At 39.6% G+C, this 24943-nt stretch overlaps 1 protein-coding gene across 1 annotated transcript in view; it reads left to right on the top strand.

Moving 5' to 3' along the window:
- Positions 1-5140: 5140 nt before the first annotated feature.
- Positions 5141-24943, top strand: part of LOC129630294 (P3 protein-like) — a 28799-nt gene continuing 8996 nt past the window's right edge. The window contains 4 exon segments of the mRNA XM_055550798.1: positions 5141-5297; positions 6615-6655; positions 8702-8747; positions 9113-9263. Of these exon segments, the coding sequence (XP_055406773.1) occupies positions 5141-5297; positions 6615-6655; positions 8702-8747; positions 9113-9263 (395 nt within the window).

Consider the following 24943-nt stretch of genomic DNA (forward strand, 5'->3'; position numbering starts at 1 on the left):
TCACAGAGTCGGACACGACTGAAGTGACTTAGCAGCAGCAGCAAGAATATACAGAAGAATTATACAAAAAAGATCTTCATGACCCAGATAACCACAATGGTGTGATCACTCACCTAGAGCCAGATATCCTGGTGTGTGAAGTCAAGTGGGCCTTAGGAAGCTTCACTATGAACAAAGTTAGTGGAGGTGATGGAATTCCAGCTGATATATTTCAAATCCTAAAAGACGATGCTGTGAAAGTGCTGCACTCAACATGCCAACAAATTTGGAAAATTCAGCAGTGGCCATAGGACTGGAAAAAGCCAGTTTTCATTCCAATCTCAAAGAAAGGAAATGCCAAAGAAAGTTCAAACTACCCCACAATTGCACTCATCTCATACATTAGCAAAGTAATGCTTAAAAGACTCCAAGCTAAACTTCAACAGTGTGAACTGAGAACTTTGAGACATTCAAGATGGATTTAGAAAAGGCAGAGGAACTAGAGATCAAATTGCTAGTATCCGTTGGATCATAGACAAAGCAAGAGAATTTCAGAAAAATATCTACTTCTGCTTTATTGACTACGCCAAAGCCTTTGACTGTGTGGATCACAACAAACTGTGGGAAATTCTTCAAAAGATGAGAATACCAGGCCACCTTACCTGGCTCCTGAGAAGACTGTATGCAGGTCAAGAAGCAACAATTAGAACCAGACATGGAACAATGCACTGGTTCCAAATTGGAAAAGGAGTACGTCAAGGCTGTATACTGTCACCCTGCTTATTAACTTATATGCATAGTACATCATGTGAAATGCTAGGCTGGAAGAAGCACAAGCTGGAATCAAGATTGCTGGGAGAAATATCAATAACCTCAGATATACAGATGACACCACCCTTATAGCAGAAAGGAAAGAGGAACTAAAAAGCTTCTTGATGAAAGTGAAAGACGAAAGTGAAAAAGCTGGCTTAAAATTCAACATTCAAAAAACTCAAATAAGACATCTGATTCCATCACTTCATGGCAAACGGACAGGGAAACAATGGAAACAAAGACTTTATTTTCTTGGGCTTCAAAATCACTGCAGATGGTGACTTCTGCCATGAAATTAAAAGATGCTTGCTCCTTGGAAGAAAAGCTATGACAAACCTAGATAGCATATTAAACAGGGCAACAATGGAGAAATAGACATAGAGAATAGATTTATGGACACGGGGAGAGGGGAGGAGAGGGTGAGATACATGGAAAGAGTAACATGGAAACTTACATTACCATATGTAAAAGAGATAGCCAATGGGAATTTGCTGTATGGCTTAGGAAACTTAAACAGGGATGCTGTATCAACCTAGAGGGGTGGAATGGAGAGGGAGATGTGAGGAAGTTTCAAAAGCAAGGGGATATATGTATACCTATGGCTGATTCATGTTGAGGTTTGACAGAAAACAGTAAACTTCTATAAAGCAATTATCCTTCTATAAAAAATTAATTAAAAAAAAAAGAGACATTACTTTGCTGCCTAGTTAAATTTATGGTTTTTCCAGTAGTCACCTATGGATGTGAGAGTTGGACCATAAAGAAAGCTGAGCACCAAAAAATTGATGCTTTTGAACTTTGGTTTTAGAGAAGACTCTTGAGAGTCTCTTGGACTGCAAGGAGATCAAACAAGTCAATCCAATAGGAAATCAGTCCTGCATATTCATTGGAAGGACTGATGCTGAAGCCGAGACTCCAATACTTCGGCCACCTGATGCAAAGAACTGACTCATTGGAAAAGACCCTGATGCTGGGAAAGATTGAAGGCAGGAGGAAAAGGGGACAACAGAGAATGAGATGGTTGGATGGCATCACTGACTTGATGACTTGAGTTTGAGCAAGCTCTGGGAGTTGGTGATGGACAGGGAAGCCTGACGTGCTGCAGTCCATGGGGTCACAAAGAGTCAGACACACCTGAGCAACTGAACTGAAGTGATTGAAGTAATAGTATCTATTACACCATTTTTAGTTTTGAATGTTCTAATTGTTGATCTTGGATGGCAAATAAATTCATCTATTTACTTCAATCTTCTAGTCTTAGATTAAACTGTTAAGATGTATAAATTTCTAAAAGTCAGCTATCAGAAAATGCAAAGAAGTTAAATAATAATGAAATAATAATCTGATTAAAAGAAAAATTGTATAGCTTATATATTCATTGAAAATGTTAATTATCTTTAAAGAAAACAACTTAATGTCAAATAATACATATAAAATTTAGAGCTTTAAAATATATATACCATCCCATATTGAATGGATAAGAAAGCTATGGTACATATACACAATGGAGTATTACTCAGCCATTAAAAAGAATACATTTGAATCAGTTCTAATGAGGTGGATGAAACTGGAGCCTATTATACAGAGTGAAGTAAGCCAGAAAGAAAAACATCAGTACAGTATACTAACACATATATATGAAATTTAGAAAGATGGTAACAATAACCCTGTGTACGAGACAGCAAAAGAGACACTGATGTATACAACAGTCTTATGGACTCTGTGGGAGAGGGAGAGGGTGGGAAGATTTGGGAGAATGGCACTGAAACATGTAAAATATCATGTATGAAACGAGTTGCCAGTCCAGGTTCGATGCACGATACTGGATGCTTGGGGCTAGTGCACTGGGACGACCCAGAGGGATGGTACAGGGAGGGAGGAGGGAGGAGGGTTCAGGATGGGGAACACATGTATACCTGTGGCGGATTCATTTTGATATTTGGCAAAACTAATACAATTATGTAAAATTTAAAAATAAAATTAAATTAAAAAAAAAACTCTAATTTTAAAAAGTTAGGTTTTCACTTAGATTTAGCAATCAAAAGAAATTTGCATTTCAACAATAAATATTTTCTGGCATATGATTCAATTACATTAAGCTTCTGCAATTGAGGCAACATTTAAAGGTTCAATATAGCATTTCCACCAAGTTTTTTCCTAGTCTGTGTTATGCAGCTTTTTTCAGGGTTTCAGGGTAAGTGTTTGGATCACCAATTTAGCATGAATCAAAGAGGCCTATGTTGACCTCGGTGCTGTGTGCTTAGTCGTGTCCGACTCTTTGTGACCCCATGGACTGCAGCACCCCAGGCTTCTCTGTCCATGGGGATTCTCCAGGCAAGAATACTGGAGTGGGTTGCCATGCCCTCCTGAAGGGGATCTTCCCAACCCAGGGATCAAACTCAGGTTTCCCGCATTGCAGGTTGATGGATTCTGAGCCACCAGGGAAGGCCTAGATGCTCCACATCTTGTCAATTTAACAGATGTTCAAAGCATGCCTATTTAGCAAGACCACCAATTCATTTTGAAGAGTAAAGATTATTATACTTCAAATTATTGAGTCATCTTGATCAGTCTTCATTGTATGTGCTTATGACTATGTGGTTTTGTATACAACAGACATCATAGCACAGCATCCTCTCTACTATGCATACTCAAAAAATTTCTGACTGCTCAAGCCATAGAAGATTTTTTACAGCATAGTCTATGTAAAAAATCACCTGAAGGGAATACAGCAATAAGGTATGGTTCAACTGAAGTGATTGAATTACTGCATCTTTATTTAGGAATTATAAATAGTTGCGGGTGTTAATTTTGAATTAGGAGATCAATAGCTTTTATTTTGATCCTAGGACTTTTATCTTTTGCCCACATTATGGATACTGTTTACCAGGTGAGAATGGGAGAGGTGGAGGGATTTGGGAGAGGGGAGGTGGATGGGAACACAGCATCAAATTGTTGCCACTAAATGAGTCTCCTGGTAGTGGTAGTCATTCTCCCCATTTTGACAATGTCCAGAGTTTCTCTAATTTGAGGTTGCCAGGTTTAGGTATGTCTAATTTAGGGCATACTCAAATAAATATTGCATGGGGCACACTTATTCTAAAAATTATTCAATGCTTATCTGAAATTTAGATTTTACAAGGCTTTCCTTGTTTACTCTGTCAGCTATAATTATCTTAAGGGGGATTATAAAATTCTAGAAAATTTATTTTCATTCCTTTACTCTTTGAAACCAAGCTAATGTTGTATAGTTGTATCAATAACTTGCAAAGAGGGGATGGAAGATAGATGCAAAATCAAATCAAGGATGTTAGGATATTAACTTCAAAAGACTACGTTTTAGAGGTCAAGGACCTTGAATACCACGCTCCCTGCTCTATTCCTGCCCACAGTTCCACAACTGATATTCTAGGAAATGTTTTTTTGAGGAAAAATTAGCAGATATAAGAGCTTCCCTTGTGGCTCAGCTGGTAAAGAATCCGCCTGCAATGCAGGAGACCTGGCTTTGATCCCCGGGTTGGGAAGATACTCTGGAGAAGGGAAAGACTACCCACTCCAGTATTCTGGCCTGGAGAATTCCATGGACTGCATAGTTGTTTATGGGGTCACAAAGGGTCAGACATGGCTGAGAGACTTTCCCTTTACTATACTCTAAATTCACAACTTATCTTCCCAGGAGACCACAATGTTATGGATATTCTCTAAGGTTGAATAGCATTTAACATGTTTACCAAGATAAAGATAAAAAATGTGCAAAACCACTAAGACCTCCTTAAAATGAATTAATAAGAAAACCTGTCCAAAAAGTGGAAAAAAAAAATCCTTAATGGTAAAATACCTTTAAAGCAAATTTCATAAACACAAAAATTAAATTTATGCCAAGAAGCACATGGACAATTATACTGTAAATCCTTTACGTATATAGGCAGTTGTCACTTTGCATTCCAATATACAGAAATTTCTGTTATCAAGATTTAGTTGATTAACACCAGTCCCCCAACAGCTTCCAATTTCAATACCAAGATAAATCAACTGTATGTAATTGCAAGATTATTATTCAGTTCATGTACACACACAAAGTATGTGGTTGCGTTGCTTCCCTGTCTCTCAACAAATCCACACAATATTTTACAAAATTGGACCCCTGGAAGAGAGATCTGGCCAAGAAATATGAAAGTGCACCTAAAAACTGATAAGTGATATCAGGGGAAGTAAAATTCAGGCCATTTGTAAAGGAATTACAGAAGGAAGAGCTAACAGGAGGAATGCTAACACTCAACGTTTGAAAAACTCGATGTGCAGTTAGAGGAAATGAGTGAAGGCAAATATATCAACAAAAAGGGAAAAAATGATTGTGAATAAAAGAATGGAGACATCTCAGCGGAAACGATGCCTGCTGAAAGAAAATCTTCACCTTGCAGGAATTCTTGGAGCTATTTCACAAAAGGGAATGTACAGGGGTAAAATGTTGAACGTTGATCCAAACATGGAGAGGAGCATGACAAGTCAGTACTCTACTGACTTACGGACTTATTCTAGTTTCCTGAAATTGAATCCCTAAAAGGCTGAGAGACTTCCTAAACTCTCCCTCTCTTTCTGATTCAAATACTTCCTGACTGTTTCCCATAACAGACAGTGCCTTTTGTTAACTCTTTCTAACTTGATTAGAGTGTGATGTCTCCCTCTTAGAAGGAGAGGATCATTTTTCTGAATGTTTGCCTCTTGAAATAAGGATAAAATCTAGCTTTCCATTTGTGCAGACCAATCCTTGATTTATGCAATAATAACCTTTACATTTGCTTGTAAAGGAAATGTCTACATCCTTTCATCCAGGAAGAGAGGAGAGACCAAGTGGAATTGTAGGCTCATTATTTTTCTCCCTGAAAATGGAGCCTATTCAGTCTACTCAGTCTCTTTCATGGTCATCCTCTGTCTTGGATAAGTTTGGTGGAACCAATCTGTATGTGTAAGGTGAGATCTTCCTGAAAGATTTTAGCATATTCTCCGTGCATATCAACCTGAAAAAAATATTTTTAAGCCAGGAAATGGGGAATAAAAGCTTTTATGAGTGCGCAAGTCTGTTCTTATCATTTAGTTTAATTGGAATTAGTTTAGTTTAATATGAATTGATTGGTTCTTTACTCTCCCCTTGGAAGTTCTGTTTTTGAAGCTTTTACAAACTGCATGGAGCTGACTGCTTTGTCACTCCTCTTAGTGCAAACAGCTAATGCATTACTTGCCTCCAACTTCGCTTTTCTTCTGCTTCTGGGCAAGCATTCCTCTCTCGGGAGGGCCTGCCTCTGCTTGCTGTTGATGAGGACAGAGTGACAGAGAACTCTAGTTGGCAGACTGGGGCGAACTAAAATGACGAAGCACTAACAAGTATAGACCCGCAGCTGACACTGGAATCAAAGACTGTTTCTTGAGAACTGATGACTGATGCCTGCCTCACTGGTACAGCTCCCTGGAAAAGCATTTTCAGCTTCCTTATCCTGTCCTTCAAGAATTCAGTCAGGTCTGAGGCATATCTTTCCTCAAGTGCCAGGGCCTCACAATGTATTCTGTGTCAAATCAGTCTTATCGTATTATCAGGGCGGCGTGAACCTGGCTCATGCAGCAATGCACAGTCAACTCCATTGTAACAGGGAGTCTAGAGAGGCATGGCTTTTATGTTGGCTTATATGGCTGCTTTATATGACTGTATGAGAGTGGAGCCATAACTGCTGCTGCTTTGCGTCCTAATGCCTAGACAGTCAGCACCTGCAACATACAAGCTCTCAGTAACTGTCATACTAAACTTAAGGGTTTTGTTTATTTCTCAGAGCTTCCCTTACAATTATTCTTGATCCTCTCCTTGACCAATGTAAGGGTTTTGAGAACTGGAACCAAGTTGCACAGAGTAGGAAGGCAATAAACACCAGTTGCAAGGGTATTCTGTATTATTCCAGGATGATTTTGGTCTCCAAGATGTTCCAGCTAAACAAATGGCATCTTCAGTCTCCTGCCAGCCTATCCAGCCTGCTTAACATTGCTGGTCACTTCATCTTGCTTAAGGTTACCCAGGCAAAAGCAACGGCTTAACTGTGCCGCAGTCCTTTTCGTATACCCAAAGCATATTCACGATAGAGGATTCTATAGGTACGAAAAATGAATGATGATTGCTACATGTCTCAACACTGATACATTTCAGAAGATAATTTTGAGTGAGAAGAACAAGTTACGGAAGAAAACAAAGTTTAAGTCCATGTATATAAAGTTCAAAATTTTTAGTAAAGCTAAGCAATCAGTTCTTTAGAAATATGTATATAAGTGGCAAAATATACAGATAATCAGGAAAACAATAATCATGAAATTCAAGTACATTATTAGCAACCTGAGAAAAAAGACTGTATCTTATTCCTATCACCTCCGCCCACCACCCCACCATATGGACACGGGTTGGCAGGGATCGTGGAGCCTTGTACGTTGGACGCTGGAAAAGCATCAAACCAATTTGTGTTGACACTGCCTTTTCTTCTCCTTTACTCTCTGACTTCGCATAGTAATTTGCTCCCAAGAGTCAGGTGGTAGTAGAAGTAAAGGATAATCTTCTTTCCTAATAATTTTCCAATTTCTATTCTCTCCCCTTGTGTAGAACTATTTGGTCTGTAAATCTAGTTATTTCAGTTGCATTGAGAACAGCTACCTTGAAGAGTCAAAAGCTGCCTCTGTGAAACTTGGAGATGGAAAAAAATCATTTGTTTCTTTTAAATGACCTGACTGAGACTCTACTTCTGATGAATCCAATCTGAAATTGGATTAAACTGTCTATGACCACATTCATGATTAGTATAAACTTTTTGCAGTAAGCTTCATTTCAGTAGATGCATTTCCAAGAAGCACTGGATTCACATTTTCATAGAATATATTTTCTATGCACTGGAGTTTTAAAATGTATATTGAGATGAAAATTGCCAATTATGAGTTTATGGTACAGTTTATAACTATACCATAAATTTTATTTTATATAAATCTATATTTTCCTCATGTCTATACTTCCAAGAGCCACAATTTTTATGAAGAGAAACAGCTTTTGATCTAATGATGTAAAAATTATATGATCATGTTGATGTGATGGATCAGATTAATTGATTTTGAATTTGAACCAGTTTTGCATACTGGAATAAATCCCACTTGGTTATGGTATTTAAGTCTTTTTATACATTGTTAAATTCAATTTACTAAAAAAAAAAAAAGAAACAGCTTTGTAAGATAGGAAGCTGGTTTCTCAGCACTTTGCAGTATTAGTACTTTATGCAAAGATTCTTTCGGCATTAATTCTAAGAAAATAAACAGAATTTAATATGAGTCTAGCAAAATAGCCTTCTCCTTTGAATTATAATGCCTTTTTACATTTTTGGGCTCTTGGTTTTTAAGGTAGTGTCTGGTAGGTAACAAAAAGAAAAAGGAGAGTTTTCCTTCCAACAGGTAGTCATGAACCCCAAATTTATGGTTTGCCATAAAGCGTATTAATACATAGAAAAAACAACCATATATTTTTCAAGATTGCATGTTTTAGTTTCTTATCTGCAATTCTTAGTCAGATTGTGTATAAGTTCTCTGAAAGATGCAAATTAACTCCTTTATGTAATTGAGTACTTATAGTTAATAATTAATGTAGCTATTTATTTTAAAAGTCTACCGCACCCACTTCTAAAAGGCCCGAGGCAGTTTACACATTAACACACAGTTCAAAGGCACACTATTATGGTTGAGTACTAAATAAAATAGACTAGAAAACATAAAGGAGTGGATGCTATCAAGGACCAGTTATGTTCTGCTTTTTTTGAATGGCTCCCCACCCCAGATGCTACCTCCTCCCTACATTCAAGTGGAGGCTATTTGTTCTTGAAATTTCCATTAACCACAGGCGCTGGCCAGGCTTATCCAGCAGAATCAGCAGGACAAGGATGTGGGTAAGTGTGTGGACTCTGGTGCTCACTGCTTGGACTGAAAGCATCGGTCGATACCTTGAGCAGGTTATTCAATATCTCAGAGCTTCAGTTTCCTCATTTGCAAAATGGGGAATAATAATAGTACTCATCTCACAGGGGAGAATTTAATGAATTTTGTAAAGTACTTGGAACAGAACTTGGGGCACAGTAAGTGCTAAATGACTGTTAGCACTTAACCCATTCAATATTCCTCCACTCTCCTGTAAAAATCCTTCTTCCTTTGAAACTTGAACCTCTCAAATGTACTATCCTCCAGCCCTTCTTATTGTTCTCGTGTGCATCAGAGATTTTGGAACATGGCTTATGATTTTTCTCTTCACCTCAAGTCTGCCACAATCCTTCTCTCTTTAGTGTTCATGTGGAAGGCTCTTCTAATACCCAGTACCTTGACTACTTCAACTCCTATGACCCGCATTTCTGCACAGAAATCAACAACTCATGTCGTCTCCCTTATTACCACCTGGAGCTGCTCCACCTGTAAAATCTTAAACCAATTGGTTCAACTTTCTCACCATAGGCTCCTATTTCCTCACCGTTTCAATCGTACTTGTATCCACAAATGTGACTAAAGTCCTATTCTTCACTCCAGGTGTTCAAGACTTTCTTTTGCTTCCTTCTCCATCTCACTTTGGTTCAGCACTTCAACTTGTCTCTTTAAACAATATCTTCAATTTCTTTCTCCTTTGTCCTTCTGCAATGCTTACTGAAACACGGATCAATTCAGTTTCCTTTGCTTCTAACAGCACACTAAGCACATCATTCAATGCTGTGCACTGGAGCCGCCAGCTTATGGTTCCTGTCCTGCCCCGAGCCGTCAGCACACAGCCGGGCAGTCTCTTCCATGCCGCTCTCTAGTCCTGCTTTTCTTTGCTGATTCTTACCACCACTCTCTCATTCCTCATTTCCAGTCACCAAGTTCCATCTTAACCATGTCCTACATATCTGACAGGCTCATTTCATTTCTTCTCTCCAGCGTGTCATCTCTCACCATCTCCTTCCTCTCCAAAATATCCTCCTTCCTGCTGCCAAAGAGCATCGTGTCCTGTACATCCTCGGTATCCATCAGTAACTCCCCAAGGCTTGGGTAGCTTGGCCCCAGGGCCTCTGTTCTACTCTCTAGACTCCTTTCCTGCCTTTTCTGACCTGAACCTTACAAACTCAATTACTTGTGCTTCCCCAATTGTGCCACATTCCCTAAGACCGCCATGCATCCCATACAGTACCTTTGCAAGGAATGCCCCCCTTTCCTCTTTTTTCTACCTGAATAACTCCCACTGGTCTTTCAGGGCTCCATTCACATGTCCTTTCTTGGCAGCCCTGGGGTAGAAATGTCCCTGGGGCTTTCTCTCTGGCTCTGCCTCTTCCTGTGCAGCTTGGCTGAGTGTCTCTCTTTGTGCTTCTTTTCAAGTACTTACCATGTTTCTGGCACTTGGCACCCAGTAACTAGCTAGTGAGTTAATGAGTAAGTGAAGACATCCCATTTCCATAAAATAATTAATAAAACTCTAATAGCATTTCATTTTATGTGTTTATTTGGAATACAGATTTTTAAAACTGGTAGAACTAGTTTCAGAGAAGGTAATGGCACCCCACTCCAGTACTCTTGCCTGGAAAATCCCATGGAAGGAGGAGCCTGGTGCGCTGCAGTCCATGAGGTCACTAAGAGTCGGACATGACTGAGTGACTTCACTTTCACGCATTGGAGAAGGAAATGGCAACCCACTCCAGTGTTCTTGCCTGGAGAATCCCAGGGACAGAGGAGCCTGGTAGGAGGCCGTCTATGGGGTCGCACAGAGTCGGACACGACTGAAGCAACTTAGCCGCAGCAGCAGCAGCAGAGCTAGTTTTGACAGTCAGTATTGCAGTGACTGCCACTCCAATTAGATGGTTGGCAGCCATGCTCTCAAGTAACTGGCTGACCAAAACCATACTTGACTGATAGTTACTACCTGCTGAGCAACTCTGGAGGCCCAACAGCATGCTGCTGTGCTGTGCTTAGTCATTCAATCCTGTCTGACTCTCTGCGACCCCATGGACTGCAGCCCACCAGGCGCCTCTGTGCATGGGGATTCCCCAGGCAAGAACACTGGAGTGGGTTGCCATGCCCTCCTCCAGGGGACCTTCCTAACCCAGGGATCGAACCCAGGTCTACTGCATTGCAGGAGGATTCTTTACCGACTGAGCCACCAGGGAAGCCCAAGAATACTGGAATGGGTAGCCTATCCCTTCTCCAACGGATCTTTGCAACCCAGGAATGGAGGTGGTGTCTCCTACATTGCAGGAGGATTTTTTTCCAGGCGAGCTACCGGGGAAGCCCACCCAACAGCATATCAGGCACTAAACCACGTCTTCTGGCCGCCTCCTGGCAGCAAAATGGCTTCAGCACTCTATGTATCACAACCCCACACAGCAACACTCAGCAGAGAAAGGGCTGTTTCTCTCTTATATTTCTTTGTTAAAGAGGCAACAAAAATCCTTTTCCAGAACACTTTCCCTGCCCCCACCATCAGAATAGTTCCTTCCAATCTCACTGGACAAAACCAGATCATGTTCCAAACCCTGAAACTGGTCACAGGCAAACAGAGGGAGAGCTTATTTGGGCTTCCGCAAATCAGGATTTACCTGAGTCATCTGCGGGAATGGGACACTAAACAAAATTAGGCTCTGGCTAAGGGTGAGGAGGGAAAGGGCTGTTGGGCAGCCAAGTGGCAGTCTGCCAACATGAACATCATTGCTGGGCAAGAGTTGGATTTGGTGTCAGACTCATCAGTTTGAGTCCCATCTCTGCCATTTCCTACTTGTGTGGCTTGGGCAACTTTTTATCCTCGATAAGACTGTCTCTTCATCTATAAAATAGGAATTCCAAACCTACCTTTTAGCATTACTGTGAAGATTACACAACATATATAATGCTGCAAACCCACAATGGACATTCATTCATCCATTTAAAAATCTTTTGTGGGCACCTACAATGTGCCAGTCAATATGCCCAGGATATAGTAGTGAATAAGATAGATATGATCCCTCTTCTTCATGTAATTTATAATACATGTTAGTTTTAAAATTTCCTAATTTTGCTGACTCAGAAATTTGCAAGCACTGGAAAATCCCACTGACAGAGGAGCCTGGTTGGCTACAATCCATGGGGTCACAAAGAGTCGGACACAACTGAGCCACTTCAGTTTCTATCTTTGATTACTTTGACAGTTGCTTTCTGGAGAAACAGATTTTTTTAGGAACTAAGAGGGCTTCCCAGGTGGTGCTAGTGATAAAGAACCTACCTGCCAATGCAAGAGGCATAAGAGATGCAGGTTCGATTCCTGAGTTGGGAAGATCCCCTGGAGGAGGGCATGGCAACCCACTTCTGCATTCTTGCCTGGAGAATCCCTATGGACAGAGGAGCCTGACAGGCTGCAGTCAATGGGGTTGTAAAGAGTAGGACATGACCGAGTGACCAAGCACACATGCATGGCTTCTGAAATTTTATATTTAATGTGTGAAGGCTTATAAACATTTACTTTCTCTTTTTTTAGTTTATTCTATTTAAATAGAATGATCAGGGATGTTTATATTTTTAGGAGTATATTGTCATTGTGCATGCTATCCTGATTCCTAAACTAAAGATGATTGATAAAGTGCCATATTTTAAAAAGTGAATAACTTGAGACACTATCCAATATAATCTCACAGCCCTAAGGAAAAATCCAGATGCAATAGCATGCAATCTAGCTATCTGAGTAGTCATAAAGTTAGTAGTCTAAAGTTAAGACAGATACAATTCATAGGGAGAATTAATTTTCACTTAATAGGAAGAATCAGGTAATCAGAGTGATCCATTCCCCAACTATGTCCCTTAACAGCTTTTCTCTTTTTAGTCAAATGAACAATATACAGTTGACCTTTTGAACAATGCAGGCTTAGGGGTTCCTCAGGGTGAAAAATGTACATATAAATCATAGTTAGCCCTCTGTATCTGCTGGTTTGTTATCCATGACTCAGCCAACTATGGATTGTGTGTACTATAGTATTTACTACACACACACACACACACACACAAATTCACACATAAGTGGACCTTATAGTTAAGGGTCAACTGTAGTTAAGGAAACTTGTCAAGATTAACCTCTCCCCAAACCACCCAAATTACATACGCTTGAAACTATTAAATAATTAAGGTACTATTGTAGCAGATTAAGGAAACTCTCTTACCTTAAGCTTTTCTGGGGGTTACAGAAATAAAAATAGTTTTAGAATGGGAGATCTAGAGTTAAAATACAAAAGAGGTGCAATAAAAATTAGGTTTACAAGTCTGGGGGCCCAGAAAAGATAGAGGGGGTTTTCCACAGACCTCTGCTACTTGTCATGCCTGACTCAACTCTGTCTAGTTTTCTATTGACATATACACTGATCTATTTCTTGTTTGCATTTCCCTTTGATCCTACCCAGGAGCAATAAGATGTCTTTAACAGATAATGTCTTTACGTACACAAAAACTACACATTAGTGGGTCATTAAATGGTGAAGCTGTTTTTCTAGTACTACTTATGGATTTTCACCAGTCTAAGGATGATGTGAGTACCAAGTGAAAGAAAGAAAGTGAAGTCGCTCAGTCATGTCCAACTCTTTGTGACCCCATGCCTGCTAGGTTCCATCATTCATAGGATTCTCCAGGCAAGAATAATGGAGTGGGCTGCCATTTCCTTCTCCAGGAGATCTTCCCAACACAGGGGTTGAACCCGGGTACCAAGTGAGAACCTACCTAGAAGAAGTCTGGGTGGAGCTAGGGCATAGTTTCTAAGCACACACAGAGATAAACAACCTTTCAATGTGATCTAAATTTAAGCTTAACCTTAATCACAACTATAATGGTTGGAGGGAAATCTATTACTTATCCAATGTGGACACACAACAATCAGAAGGAAACCCCACAAAAGGGATAAACAGGAAGACATACATACAGAAGCCACTGAAAACATGTATACTAAGTTAAAACTAGAGATAAAGTATGTTATTACTAAATTTTACAGTTTGTAAAGATTAAGTTGATGGGACCAAATACCATGGGATCCTTAGACATTTTAAACCTTGAATAGTAAACATAATAGCTGTAGAGAAAAGTTCAAAGAACAAACATGTACAGTTTGATGACTTATCACAGAACAATGTCCACTTACTCACTACCAATGTTACCAGGTTCCCTCCTACTTCTTCCAATCACTACCACCCCCAATAAAGGCAAACACTATCCTGACTTTTTTTATGAAAATCATTTCCTTGCTTTCTTTATAGTTCTTCCCCCTAAGCATGAATCTTCAAACACTAGTGTATTTTTGCCTTCTTTTTGAACTTTATATAAATGGAATTACTGTATATATTCTTTGTTCCTGACTTATTTCATTCAAAATTATATTTATGAGATTCACACATTATTGAATGTAGCTGTGATTTGTTCAGCTACATAAAGTAAATATTATGAATTTTCATTGCTGTCTGGTGTTCAAATATATTAAAATAATATACCATGACTTATTTATCCATTCTAACTGTAGATGTTTTAAAAAGCCAAAGAAATCTTCATCTTTTTCTAACTACATAGACTTTCATTAAGGTGAAGATATCAACTATCTTTTAATTTATGAAGCTGATTCATTTAAAGGAGGGGAACAATAAATTTTCTTAAATTCAGTGTACTTCAGAAAAGGAATAACTGGAGAGTGTTGATTCTGATTGAGGGGGCAGAGAGGGAAGATGGAAGGAGAAGTGGGGTTTCTCTCCCCTTTTTTAACGCATTAGAGAAACACTTGAGGCTCTGCCTCAAACTGTACAGCTGTGTTGTGCCCGTGAAGAAGGAGTAAGGAAGCTGTGACTCCACGACAGAGTGAGCATGCTGGCATGACAGCAGGCGCACGTGTGTGTGTGCACATGCACGAAAGGGCTTCCCTTCTGGTTGTTCTTCCATTAATTCTTGGTATTGGTTTTGATATATTTGCTATGTTTTGGTCATGATACCAAAAAAGTTCTTTTAATCATAAACTATTTTATTACAAAAAGGGCTGCTGCTTTTTGTTGCAATTGACTATTGTTCAGCAAAAACTTGGCCTCCTCCAACTCTCCTTTGGAATGAAGTCTATTTTCCTATTTAGGTGCTTGTCCATGTGACATACTTTGGCCACTGGGAAATCAGCTCTAAATATGCTTGAATGGTGGACTCATGCTCTTGTGTTCCAGTGATTTGCAAGAGAAGAGCAAGCCCTGGGTGGCTGCTGCCCTTGGAGCCCAGAGTGAATAATATGGGGCAGACCTGAGCTCATGCCGAAGCCCAGCAAACCCACAACTTGAAGCAGAGTTGTCCACTGCAGCTGAGCCCGTGTCAGCCCAGCTGAAGTCGACCTGAACTTGAGAGCAAGTGTTTACTATTGTGAAGCTCTGAGTGTGGAGTATTTTGCCATTATGGTGGTGAAGATTGTTTTACAGCTATAGTCAGAGGTATAAAGGTCAAGTCGTTATCACTCCTCAGTAGTGGACTTGGCTCCATTTATTTCATTCTGCATTTGCTCTATGAAACCAGAGATTCAGATTTCAAGATTTTTTCAAGGCAAATTCTAAATGCCCAGGAAAGTTCTACCAAATTCCTTTGGAATTCGAAGAAAAGGACTTATTGGAGATGGGAATACACATCTTTGGTGTTAGTGAACAGGAGGGAAGATCAGTAAGGAACTTCTTGCCATAGCTACACACTTGGCAAAATGGCCAAAGAGACTACGCCTGCATTCAGGTGTGAGGTATGCTGTTCTAGGATGATTGGCGCAGTTAGGAGGCGCCCTAGTCTGATGAGACATATATAGAATCAGAGCATAGGTAGGTTATGTTTCTTAACAGCTAACTGTTGAAGTCAACAAAGCTGTAACCTACGAAAAGAGCAGTTTTAGAGGTAAAAATTGCATATTTGTGAAGAAATGGTATATTTCACATCCTATGAATGTAAATTGGTCTAAACACTTCAGAGAACTTGGAGTAATTGGAAGTTACTTTGGAGAAGAAGCATATATTATAATAAATAGAGCTGAAGATGCTCATTTCTTAAGAGCCAGTAATGTGAGGCTAGATGTGTCCCAGTGGGACTCAACAGGGCTGGTGCCGCACCTGTGGGGCACTTTTGTAAGAGTGATGGGGAGTTTACTGTCAGATAGTAGGTAGGAGCCCGGGCTCCCATATGTCCTGCAATTTGAAGGCTTGTCCCATTCAAAAAAGAATTGTCCTGGGTTCTCCATGTCTTTAGATGGTATACTATACCATTCATGTAGATGAAAAACTTGTTATTGATTTTTTTTATTTTTAAATTTTATTTTATATAGGCAAGTAGTTGATTTCTAATGTTGTGTTAGTTTTAGGTGTGCAGCAAAGTGACTCAGTTATACATATACATATATTTATTATTTTTCAGATTTTTTCCCCAAATAGGTTATTATAGAATATTGAGAAGAGTTCCTGTGCTATACAATAGAATCTTGTTGGTTATTTATTCTATATATAGTAGTGTGTATATATTAATCCCAACCTTTTAATTTATCCCTCCTCGCCCCCTTTCACCTGTGATAACCATAAATTTGTTTTCCAAGTCTCTGAATCAGTTTCTGTTTTTTAAATAAGTTAATTTGTATCATTTTTTATATTCCATATATATCATATGATATTTGTCTTTCTGTGTGTGGCTTACGTTACTCAGTGTGATAATTTTTAGTTCTGTCCAGGTTGCTTCAAATAGCATTATTTCATTCTTTTTTATGGATGAGTAATATTCTGTTGTATCTATGTACTACACTGTCTTTATCCATTCATTTGTCAATGTACATTTAAACTGCTTCCATGTCTTGGCTATTGTAAATAATACTGCAATGAACACTGAGGTGTATGGATCTTTTCAAATTATGGTTTTCCTGGATATATGCCCAGGAGTGAGGTTGCTGGATCATACAGTAGCTCTATTTTAGTGTTTTAAGGAACCTTCATACTATTGTCAGTGGTGGCTCTACCAATTACATTCCCACCAACAGTGTACGAGGGTCCCTTCTGTTTACAGACTTTCTGATGATGGCCATTCTGACCAGTGCGAGTTGATACCTCATTGTACTTTTGATGTGCATTTCTCTCATAATTAGCGATGTTGAGCATCTTTTCATATGCTTTTTGGCCATCCGTATGTATTCTTTGGAGAAATGTCTATTTAGGTCTTCTGCCTAGTTTTTGTTTGGATTGCTTGTTTATTTCATATTGAGTTGCACCTGTTGTTTGTATATTTTAGAAGTTAATTCCTTGTTGGTCTCATCATTTGCAAATATTTTCTTTCATTCTGCGGTTTGTCTTTTTTGTTTTGTTTCCTTTGCTATGAGGTCACATCTGTTTACTTATTTATTTATTTTCATTACTAAAGGAGGTGGGTCAAAAAAAAAGACCTTGTTGCAATTTATGTCAAAGAGTATTCTGCCTATGTTTTCCTCTGAGTTTTATAGAATCCGGTCTTACATTTAGGTATTAATCCATTTTGAGCTTCTTTTTGTGTACAGTGTTAGAAAATGTTCTAATTTTATTCTTTTACATGTAGCCGTCCAGTTTTCCCAGTATCACTTATTGAAGGGACAGTTTTTCTCCATTGTATTTTCTTGCTTCCTTTGTAAGATTAATTGATGATAGGTATGTGGGTTTATTTCTAGGCATTCTATGCTATTCCATTGATCCACAAGTATGTCTTTTTGCCGGTACCATAATGTTTTGATTCAGTTCAGTTCAGTCACTCAGTCATATCTGACTCTTTGTGACCCTATAGACTGCAGTACTCAAGGCTTCTTTGTCCATCACCAACTCTGAGAGCTTGCTCAAACTCATGTCCATTGAGCCAGTGATGCCATCCAACCACCTCATCCTCTGTCATCCCCTTCTCCTCCTGCCTTCAATCTTTCCCAGCATCAGGGTCTTTTCCAATGAGTCAGTTCTTCGCATCAGGTGGTCACAGTATTGGAGGTTCAGCTTCAACATCAGTCCTTGCAGTGAAATTCAGGACTGATTTCCTTTATGATTGACTGGTTTGAAATCCTTGCTGTCACTCTCAAGCATCATTTCCAACACTGTAGCTTTATAGTATAGTCTGAAATCAGGGAGCCTGATGCTTTCCGGAGATTGCTTTGGCTATTCTGGGTCTTTTGTGTTTCTACATAAATATTAAGACATTTTGCTCTAGGTGTGCAAAAACCACACTGATAATTTGATAGGAATTGCATTGACTCTACAGATTCAATACCTTGGGTAGCATAGTCATTTTCATGATATTGATTTTTTCAGTATAAGAACATGGTAGGTCTATCCATCCGTTTCTGTCATCTTTGACTTCTTTGTCAGCATCTTTTAAGTTTTGGAGTACAGTTCTTTTGCCTTCTTAAGTAGCTTTATTCCTAGATATTTTATTCTTTTTGATGTAATGGTAAATGGAATTTTTCCCCCTGATTTCTCTTCTTGATCTTTCATTGCTAGTACTTAGAAATGCAAGAGATTTCTGTACGTTAATTTAGTATCCTGACACTTTATTTAATTTACTGATCAGCTCTAGTATTTCCTGGTGTCATTTTCAGTACTTTGTATGTATGTAACAGTTTTACATCTTCCTTTCCAATTTAGATTTTTAAAATTTCTTTTTCCTCTCTGCCATGACTAGGACTTCTAAAACTATGCTGAAAAAAAACAGGCCAGAGTTAAAATCACTGTTTTGTTATTGATCTTAGAGGAAATGTTTTCAGCTTTTCACTATTGAATATGTAAGCTGTGAGTTTGTCATCAGTTCAGTTCAGTTGCTCAGTCATATCTGAGTCTTTGTGAGCCAATGGACTGCAGCACGCCAGGCCTCCCTGTCCATCACCAACTCCCGGAGTTTACCAAAACCCATGTCCATTGAGTCAGTGATGCCATCCAACCATTTCATCCTCTGTCTTTCCCAGCATGAGGGTCTTTTCAAATGAGTCACCTCTTTCCATCAGGTGGCCAAAGTATTGGAGTTTCAGCTTTAACATCAGTCCTTCCAATGAACACTCAGGACTGATCTCCTTTATGATGGACTGGTTGGATCTCCTTCTAGTCCAAGGGACTCTCAAGAGTCTTCTCCAACACCACAGTTCAAAAGCATCAATTCTTCGGTGCTCAGCCTTCTTCACAGTCCAACTCTCACATCCATACATGACCACTGGAAAAGCCATAGCCTTGACTGGACAGACCTTAGTTGGCAGAGTAATGTGTCTGCTTTTTAATATGCTCTCTAGGTTGGTCATAACTTTCCTTCCAAGGAGTAAGCGTCTTTTAATTTCATGGCTGCAGTCACCATCTGCAGTAATTTTGGAGCCCCCCAAAATAAAGTCAGCCACTGTCTCCACCGTTTCCCCATCTATTTGCCATGAAGTGTGGGATTGGATGCCATGATCTTAGTTTTCAGAATGTTGAGCTTTAAGCCAACTTTTTCACTCTCCTCTTTCTCTTTCATCAAGAGGCTCCTTAGTTGCTCTTTGCTTTCTGCCATAAGGGTGGTGTCATCTGCATATCTGAGGTTATTGATATTTCTCCCTGCAATCTTGATTCCAGCTTGTGCTTCCTCCAGCCCAGCGTTTCTCATGGTGTACACTCCATATAAGTTAAATAAGCAGGGTGACCATATACAGCCTTGACGTACTCCTTTTCCTATTTTGAACCAGTCCATTGTTCCATGTCCAGTTCTAACTTCCTGACCTGCATACAGATTTCTCAAGAGGCAGGTCAGGTGGAAAATTCTTGAAGAATTTTCCATAGTTTGCTGTGATCCACACAGTCAAAGGCTTTGGCATAGTCAATAAAACAGAAATAGATATTTTTCTGGAACTCACTTGCTTTTTCGATGATCCAGCGAATGTTGGCAATTTGATCTCTGGTTCCTCTGCCTTTTCTAAAACCAGCTTGAACATCTGGAACTTCACAGTTCATGCACTGCTGAAGCCTGGCTTGCAGAATTTTGAGCATTACTTTACTAGCGTGTGAAATGAGTGCAGTTGTGCAGTAGTTTGAGCATTCTTTGGCATTGCCTTTCTTTGGGATTGGAATGAAAACTGACCTTTTCCAGTCCTGTCACCACTGCTAAGTTTTCCAAACTTGCTGGCATATTGAGGGCAGCACTTTCACAGCATCATCTTTTAGGATTTTAAATAGCTCAACTGGAATTCCATCACCTCCAGTAGCTTTGTTCATAGTGATGCTTCCTAAAGCCCACCTAACTTCACATTCCAGGATGTCTGGCTCTAGGTGAGTGATCACACCATCATGATTATCTGGGTCATGAAGATCTTTTTTGTACAGTTCTTCTGTGTATTCTTGCCACCTCTTCTTAATCTCTTCTGCTTCTGTTAGGTCCATCCCACTTCTGTCCTTTATTTTGCCCATCTTTCCATGAAATGTTCCCTTGGTACCTCTAAATTTCTTGAAAAGATCTGTAGTCTTTCCCATTCTATTGTTTTCCTCTATTTCTTTGCACTGATCACTGAGGAAGGCTTTATTATCTCTCCTTGCTATTCTTTGAAACTCTGAATTCAAATCAGTATATCTTTCCTTTTCTCCTTTGCTTTTCGCTTCTCTTCTTTTCACAGTTATTTGTAAGGCCTCCTCAGACAGCCACTTTGCTTTTTTGCTTTTCTTTTTCTTGGGTATGGTCTTGATCCCTGTCTCCTGTACAATGTCATGAACCTCCGTGCATAGTTCATCAGGCACTCTATCAGATCTAGTCCCTTAAATCTATTTCCCACTTCCACTGTATAATCATAAGGGATTTGACTTAGGTCATACCTGAATGGTCCAGTGGTTTTCCCTACTCTCTTCAATTTGAGTCTGAATTTAGCAATAAGGAGTTCATGATCTGAGCCACAGTCAGCCCCCGGTCTTGTTTTTGCTGACTGTATGGAGCTTCTCCGTCTTTGGCTGCAAAGAATATAATCAATCTGATTTCGGTGTTAGCCATCTGGTAATGTCCGTGTATAGTCTTCTCTTATGTTGTTGGAAGAGGGTGTTTGCTATGACCAGTGCATTCTCTTGGCAAAACTCTATTAGCCTTTGCCCTGCTTCATTCTGTAATCCAAGGCTAAATTTGCCTGTTACTCCAGGTATTTCTTGACCTCCTACTTTTGCATTCTAGTCCCCTATAATGAAAAGGACATCTTTTTGGGGTGTTAGTTCTAAAAGGTCTTGTAGGTCTTCACAGAACTGTTCAACTTCAGCTTCTTCAGCATTGCTGGTCGGGGCATAGACTTGGATTACTGTGATATTGAATGGTTTATCTTGGAAACGAACAAAGACCATTCGGTCATTTTTTAGATTGTTTCCAAGTACTGCATTTCGGACTCTTTTGTTGACTATGATGGCTACTCCTCTTCTCTAAGGGATTCTTGCCCACAGCCATCTGAGTTAAATTCACCCATTCCAGTCCATTTTAGTTTGCTGATTCCTAAAATGTTGATGTTCCCTCTTGCCATCTCCTGTTCAACCACTTCCAATTTTCCTTGATTCATGGACCTAACATTCCAGGTTCCTATGCAATATTGCTCTTTACAGCATCTGACCTTGGTTCTATCACCAGTCACATCCACAACTGGGTGTTGTTTTTGCTTTGGCTCCCTCTCTTCATTCTTTCTGGAGTTATTTCTCCACTGCTCTCCAGTAGCATATTGGGCATCTACTGACCTGGGGAATTCATCTTTCAGTATCCTATCTTTTTGCCTTTTCATACTGTTCATGGTATTCTCAAGGCAAGAATACTGAAGTGGTTTGCAATTCCCTTCTCCAGTGGATCACATTTTGTCAGAACTCTCCACCATGACCTATCTGTCTTGGGTGGCTCTACCCAGCATGGCTTAGTTTCATTGAATTAGACAAGACTGTGGTCATTAGCGGTGGCTTTGAGGAGATACCCCACGTCCAAGGTCAGTGGTGGCGGCTGTGAGGAGATACCTCACGTCTAAGGTAAGAAGCAGTGGCTGCTCTTTGCTGGAGCAGCCGTGAAGGGATATGCCACGTCCAAGGTAATAGAAACCCCAGTAGGTTGGTCGGTGCTAAGAGAGGGCATCAGAGGGCAGATAGGCTGAGTTTGTCACATATGGCCTTTATAATGGTGAAGTATATTCCCTCTAGGGATTTCCTGGTAGTTCAGCTGATAAAGAATCAGCCTGCAATGCAGGAGACCCTGGTTCGATTCCTGGGTCGTGAAGATCCTCTGGAAAAATAGGCTACCTACTCCAATATTCTTGGGCTTTCCTGGTGGCACAGATGGCCAAGAATCCACCTGCACTGAGGAAGACCTGGGTTTGATCCCTGCATTAGGAAGATCCCCTGGAGGAGGGTGTGGCAACCCATACCAGTATTCTTGCCTGGAGAATCCCCATGGACAGATAAGCCTGAGGGCTGCAGTCCATGGGGGTCTCAAAGAGTCGGACACGACTGAACAACTAAGCACAGCACATATTCCCTCTATGCTCATTTTCTGGAAATTTTAAAATCATAAACGGGTGTTGAATTCTGTCAAAAGCTTTTTTTTTTTTTTGCATCTATTTATGCAAAATCATATGAATTTTATTCTTTAATTTATTTTTGTGGTGTATGACACTGATTGATTTGCAGATATTGAAAAATGTTTGTATCCCTGGTATAAATACCAGTTGATTATGGTGAATGATACTTTTAATGTATTGTTAGACTCAGTTTGCAAGTATTTTGTGGAGAATTTTTGCATGTAGGTTCATCAGTGATGTATGCCTGTCATTTTCTTTTTCTGTGTGGTAACTTTATCTGGTTTTGATATCAGGGTAATGGTGGCCACATATAATGAGTTTGGGAGTTTTCCTTCTTCTGAAAATTTTGGGAAGAGTTTCAGAAGGATAGGTGTTAACCTTTCTCCGAATGGTTGATAAAATTTACCGTGAAGCCATCTGGTCCTGGACTTTGGTTTGCTGGGAATTTTTAAATCACAGTTCAATTTCAGTACTTGTGATTGGTCTATTCATAATTTCTATTTCTTCCTGGTTCAGTCTTGGGAGATTATACTTCTAAGAATTTATCCGTTTCTTCTAAGTTGTCCATTTTATTGGCATACAGTTGCTTGTAGTAGTGATCCTTTGTGTTTCTGTGGTGTCAGTTGTAATTTCTTCTTTTTCATTTCTAATTTTATTGACTGGAGCCCTCCCCTTTTTTTTCTTGATGAATCTGGCTAAAGTTTTTTCTTTAAAACTTTAATCCTTGCAAAGGATTTTTTTAATCCTTTTTTTAATCCTTTCAAAAAGCCAGTTTTTAGTTTCTTTAATCCATGCTATTGTCTTTGTCTGCCAACAAAGGTTCGTCTAGTCAAGGCTATGGTTTTTCCTGTGGTCATGTATGGATGTGAGAGTTGGACTGTGAAGAAGGCTGAGCGCCGAAGAATTGATGCTTTTGAACTGTGGTGTTGGAGAAGACTGTTGAGAGTCCCTTGGACTGCAAGGAGATCCAACCTGTCCATTCTGAAGGAGATCAGCCCTGGGATTTCTTTGGAAGGAATGATGCTAAAGCTGAAACTCCAGTACTTTGGCCACCTCTTGCAAAGAGTTGACTCATTGGAAAAGACTCTGATGCTGGGAGGGACTGGGGGCAAGAGGAGAAGGGGACGACAGAGGATGAGATGGCTGGATGGCATCACTGACTTGATGGACGTGAGTCTGAGTGAACTCCGGGAGTTGGTGATGGACAGGGAGGCCTGGCGTGCTGCGATTCATAGGGTCGCAAAGAGTCAGACACGACTGAGTGACTGATCTGATCTGATCTGATTGTCTTTGTCTCTATTTTAGTCCTTTCAAAAAGCCAGTTTTTAGTTTCTTTAATCTGTGCTAATGTCTTTGTCTCTATTTTATTTCTTCTCTCATCTTTATGATCTCTTTCTTTCTACTAATTTTGAGTTTTCTTTCTTTTTCTTTCTCTAGTTGCGTTAGGTGTAGGTTTAGCTTGTTTATTTGAGCTTTATCTTGTTTCTTAAGGTTAGATTGTATTGCTATAAATTTCCCTCTTAGAACTGCTTTAGCTGCATCCCATAGGTTTTGAATCATCATGTTTTTATCTGTCTCTCTCTCTCTTTTTTTCCTATTTCCTTTTTGCTCTCTTCAGTGGTCTATTGTTGTTTAGTACCATACTGTTTTGCCTCCTTGTGTTTATGTTTTTTTTTTTTTTTCCCTTGTGGTTGATTTCTAATCTCATAGTGTTGTGGTCAGAAAAGATGCTTGATAGGATTTTAATTTGCTTAAATTTAGCAAGGCTTGCTTTATGACTCAGCATGTGATACCTCCTAGAGAATGTTTCAGAATGTGTACTCTGCTCCTTTCAGATGGAATGTTCTATAGTAAAACATCTATAGACAGGATGTTCTATATATAAATATCCATTAAGTCCATCAGGTCTAATGTGTCATTTAAGGCCTGTGTTTCCTTATTGATTTTCTGTCTGGATGATCTGTCCACTGATGTGGGGTGTTAAAGTCTCCCACTATTATTGTGCTACAGTCAATTTCTCCTTTTATGGCTCTTAATGTTTGCCTTATATATTGAGGTGATCCTATGTTGGGTGCGTATATATTTACAGTTGTTATGTCTTCTTCTTGGGTCCATGCCTTGATCATTATGTATTGTCTTTGTTTCTTGCAACAGTCTTTATTTTAAAGTCTGTTTTGTCTGAACGAGTACTGCTGCTCCAGCTTTTTTTTTTTTTTCTATTTGCATAGGATAACTTTTTCTGTCCCTTCACTCTCAGTCAGTATGTGTCCCTGGATATGAAGTGGATCCCTTGGAGACATAATTTATATGGGTCTTGGCTTTGTATCCATTCAGCTAGTCTGTTTTTTGGTTGGAGCATTTAATTCATTTGTATTGAAAGTAATTACTGATATGTATGTTCTTATCGCTTTGGAGAAGGAAATGGCAACCCACTCCAGTATTCTGGCCTGGAGAAGCCCATGGACGGAGGGGCCCAGTGGGCTGTGGTCTATGGGGATGCAAAGAGTCGAACACGACTAAGCAACTAACACACACACACACACACACACACACACACACACACAAGTTCTTATTGCTATGTCATTAATTGTTTTG

The sequence above is a fragment of the Bubalus kerabau genome, chromosome 16 (assembly GCF_029407905.1).
Source record: "Bubalus kerabau isolate K-KA32 ecotype Philippines breed swamp buffalo chromosome 16, PCC_UOA_SB_1v2, whole genome shotgun sequence".
In the NCBI taxonomy this organism is placed as follows: domain Eukaryota; kingdom Metazoa; phylum Chordata; class Mammalia; order Artiodactyla; family Bovidae; genus Bubalus; species Bubalus kerabau.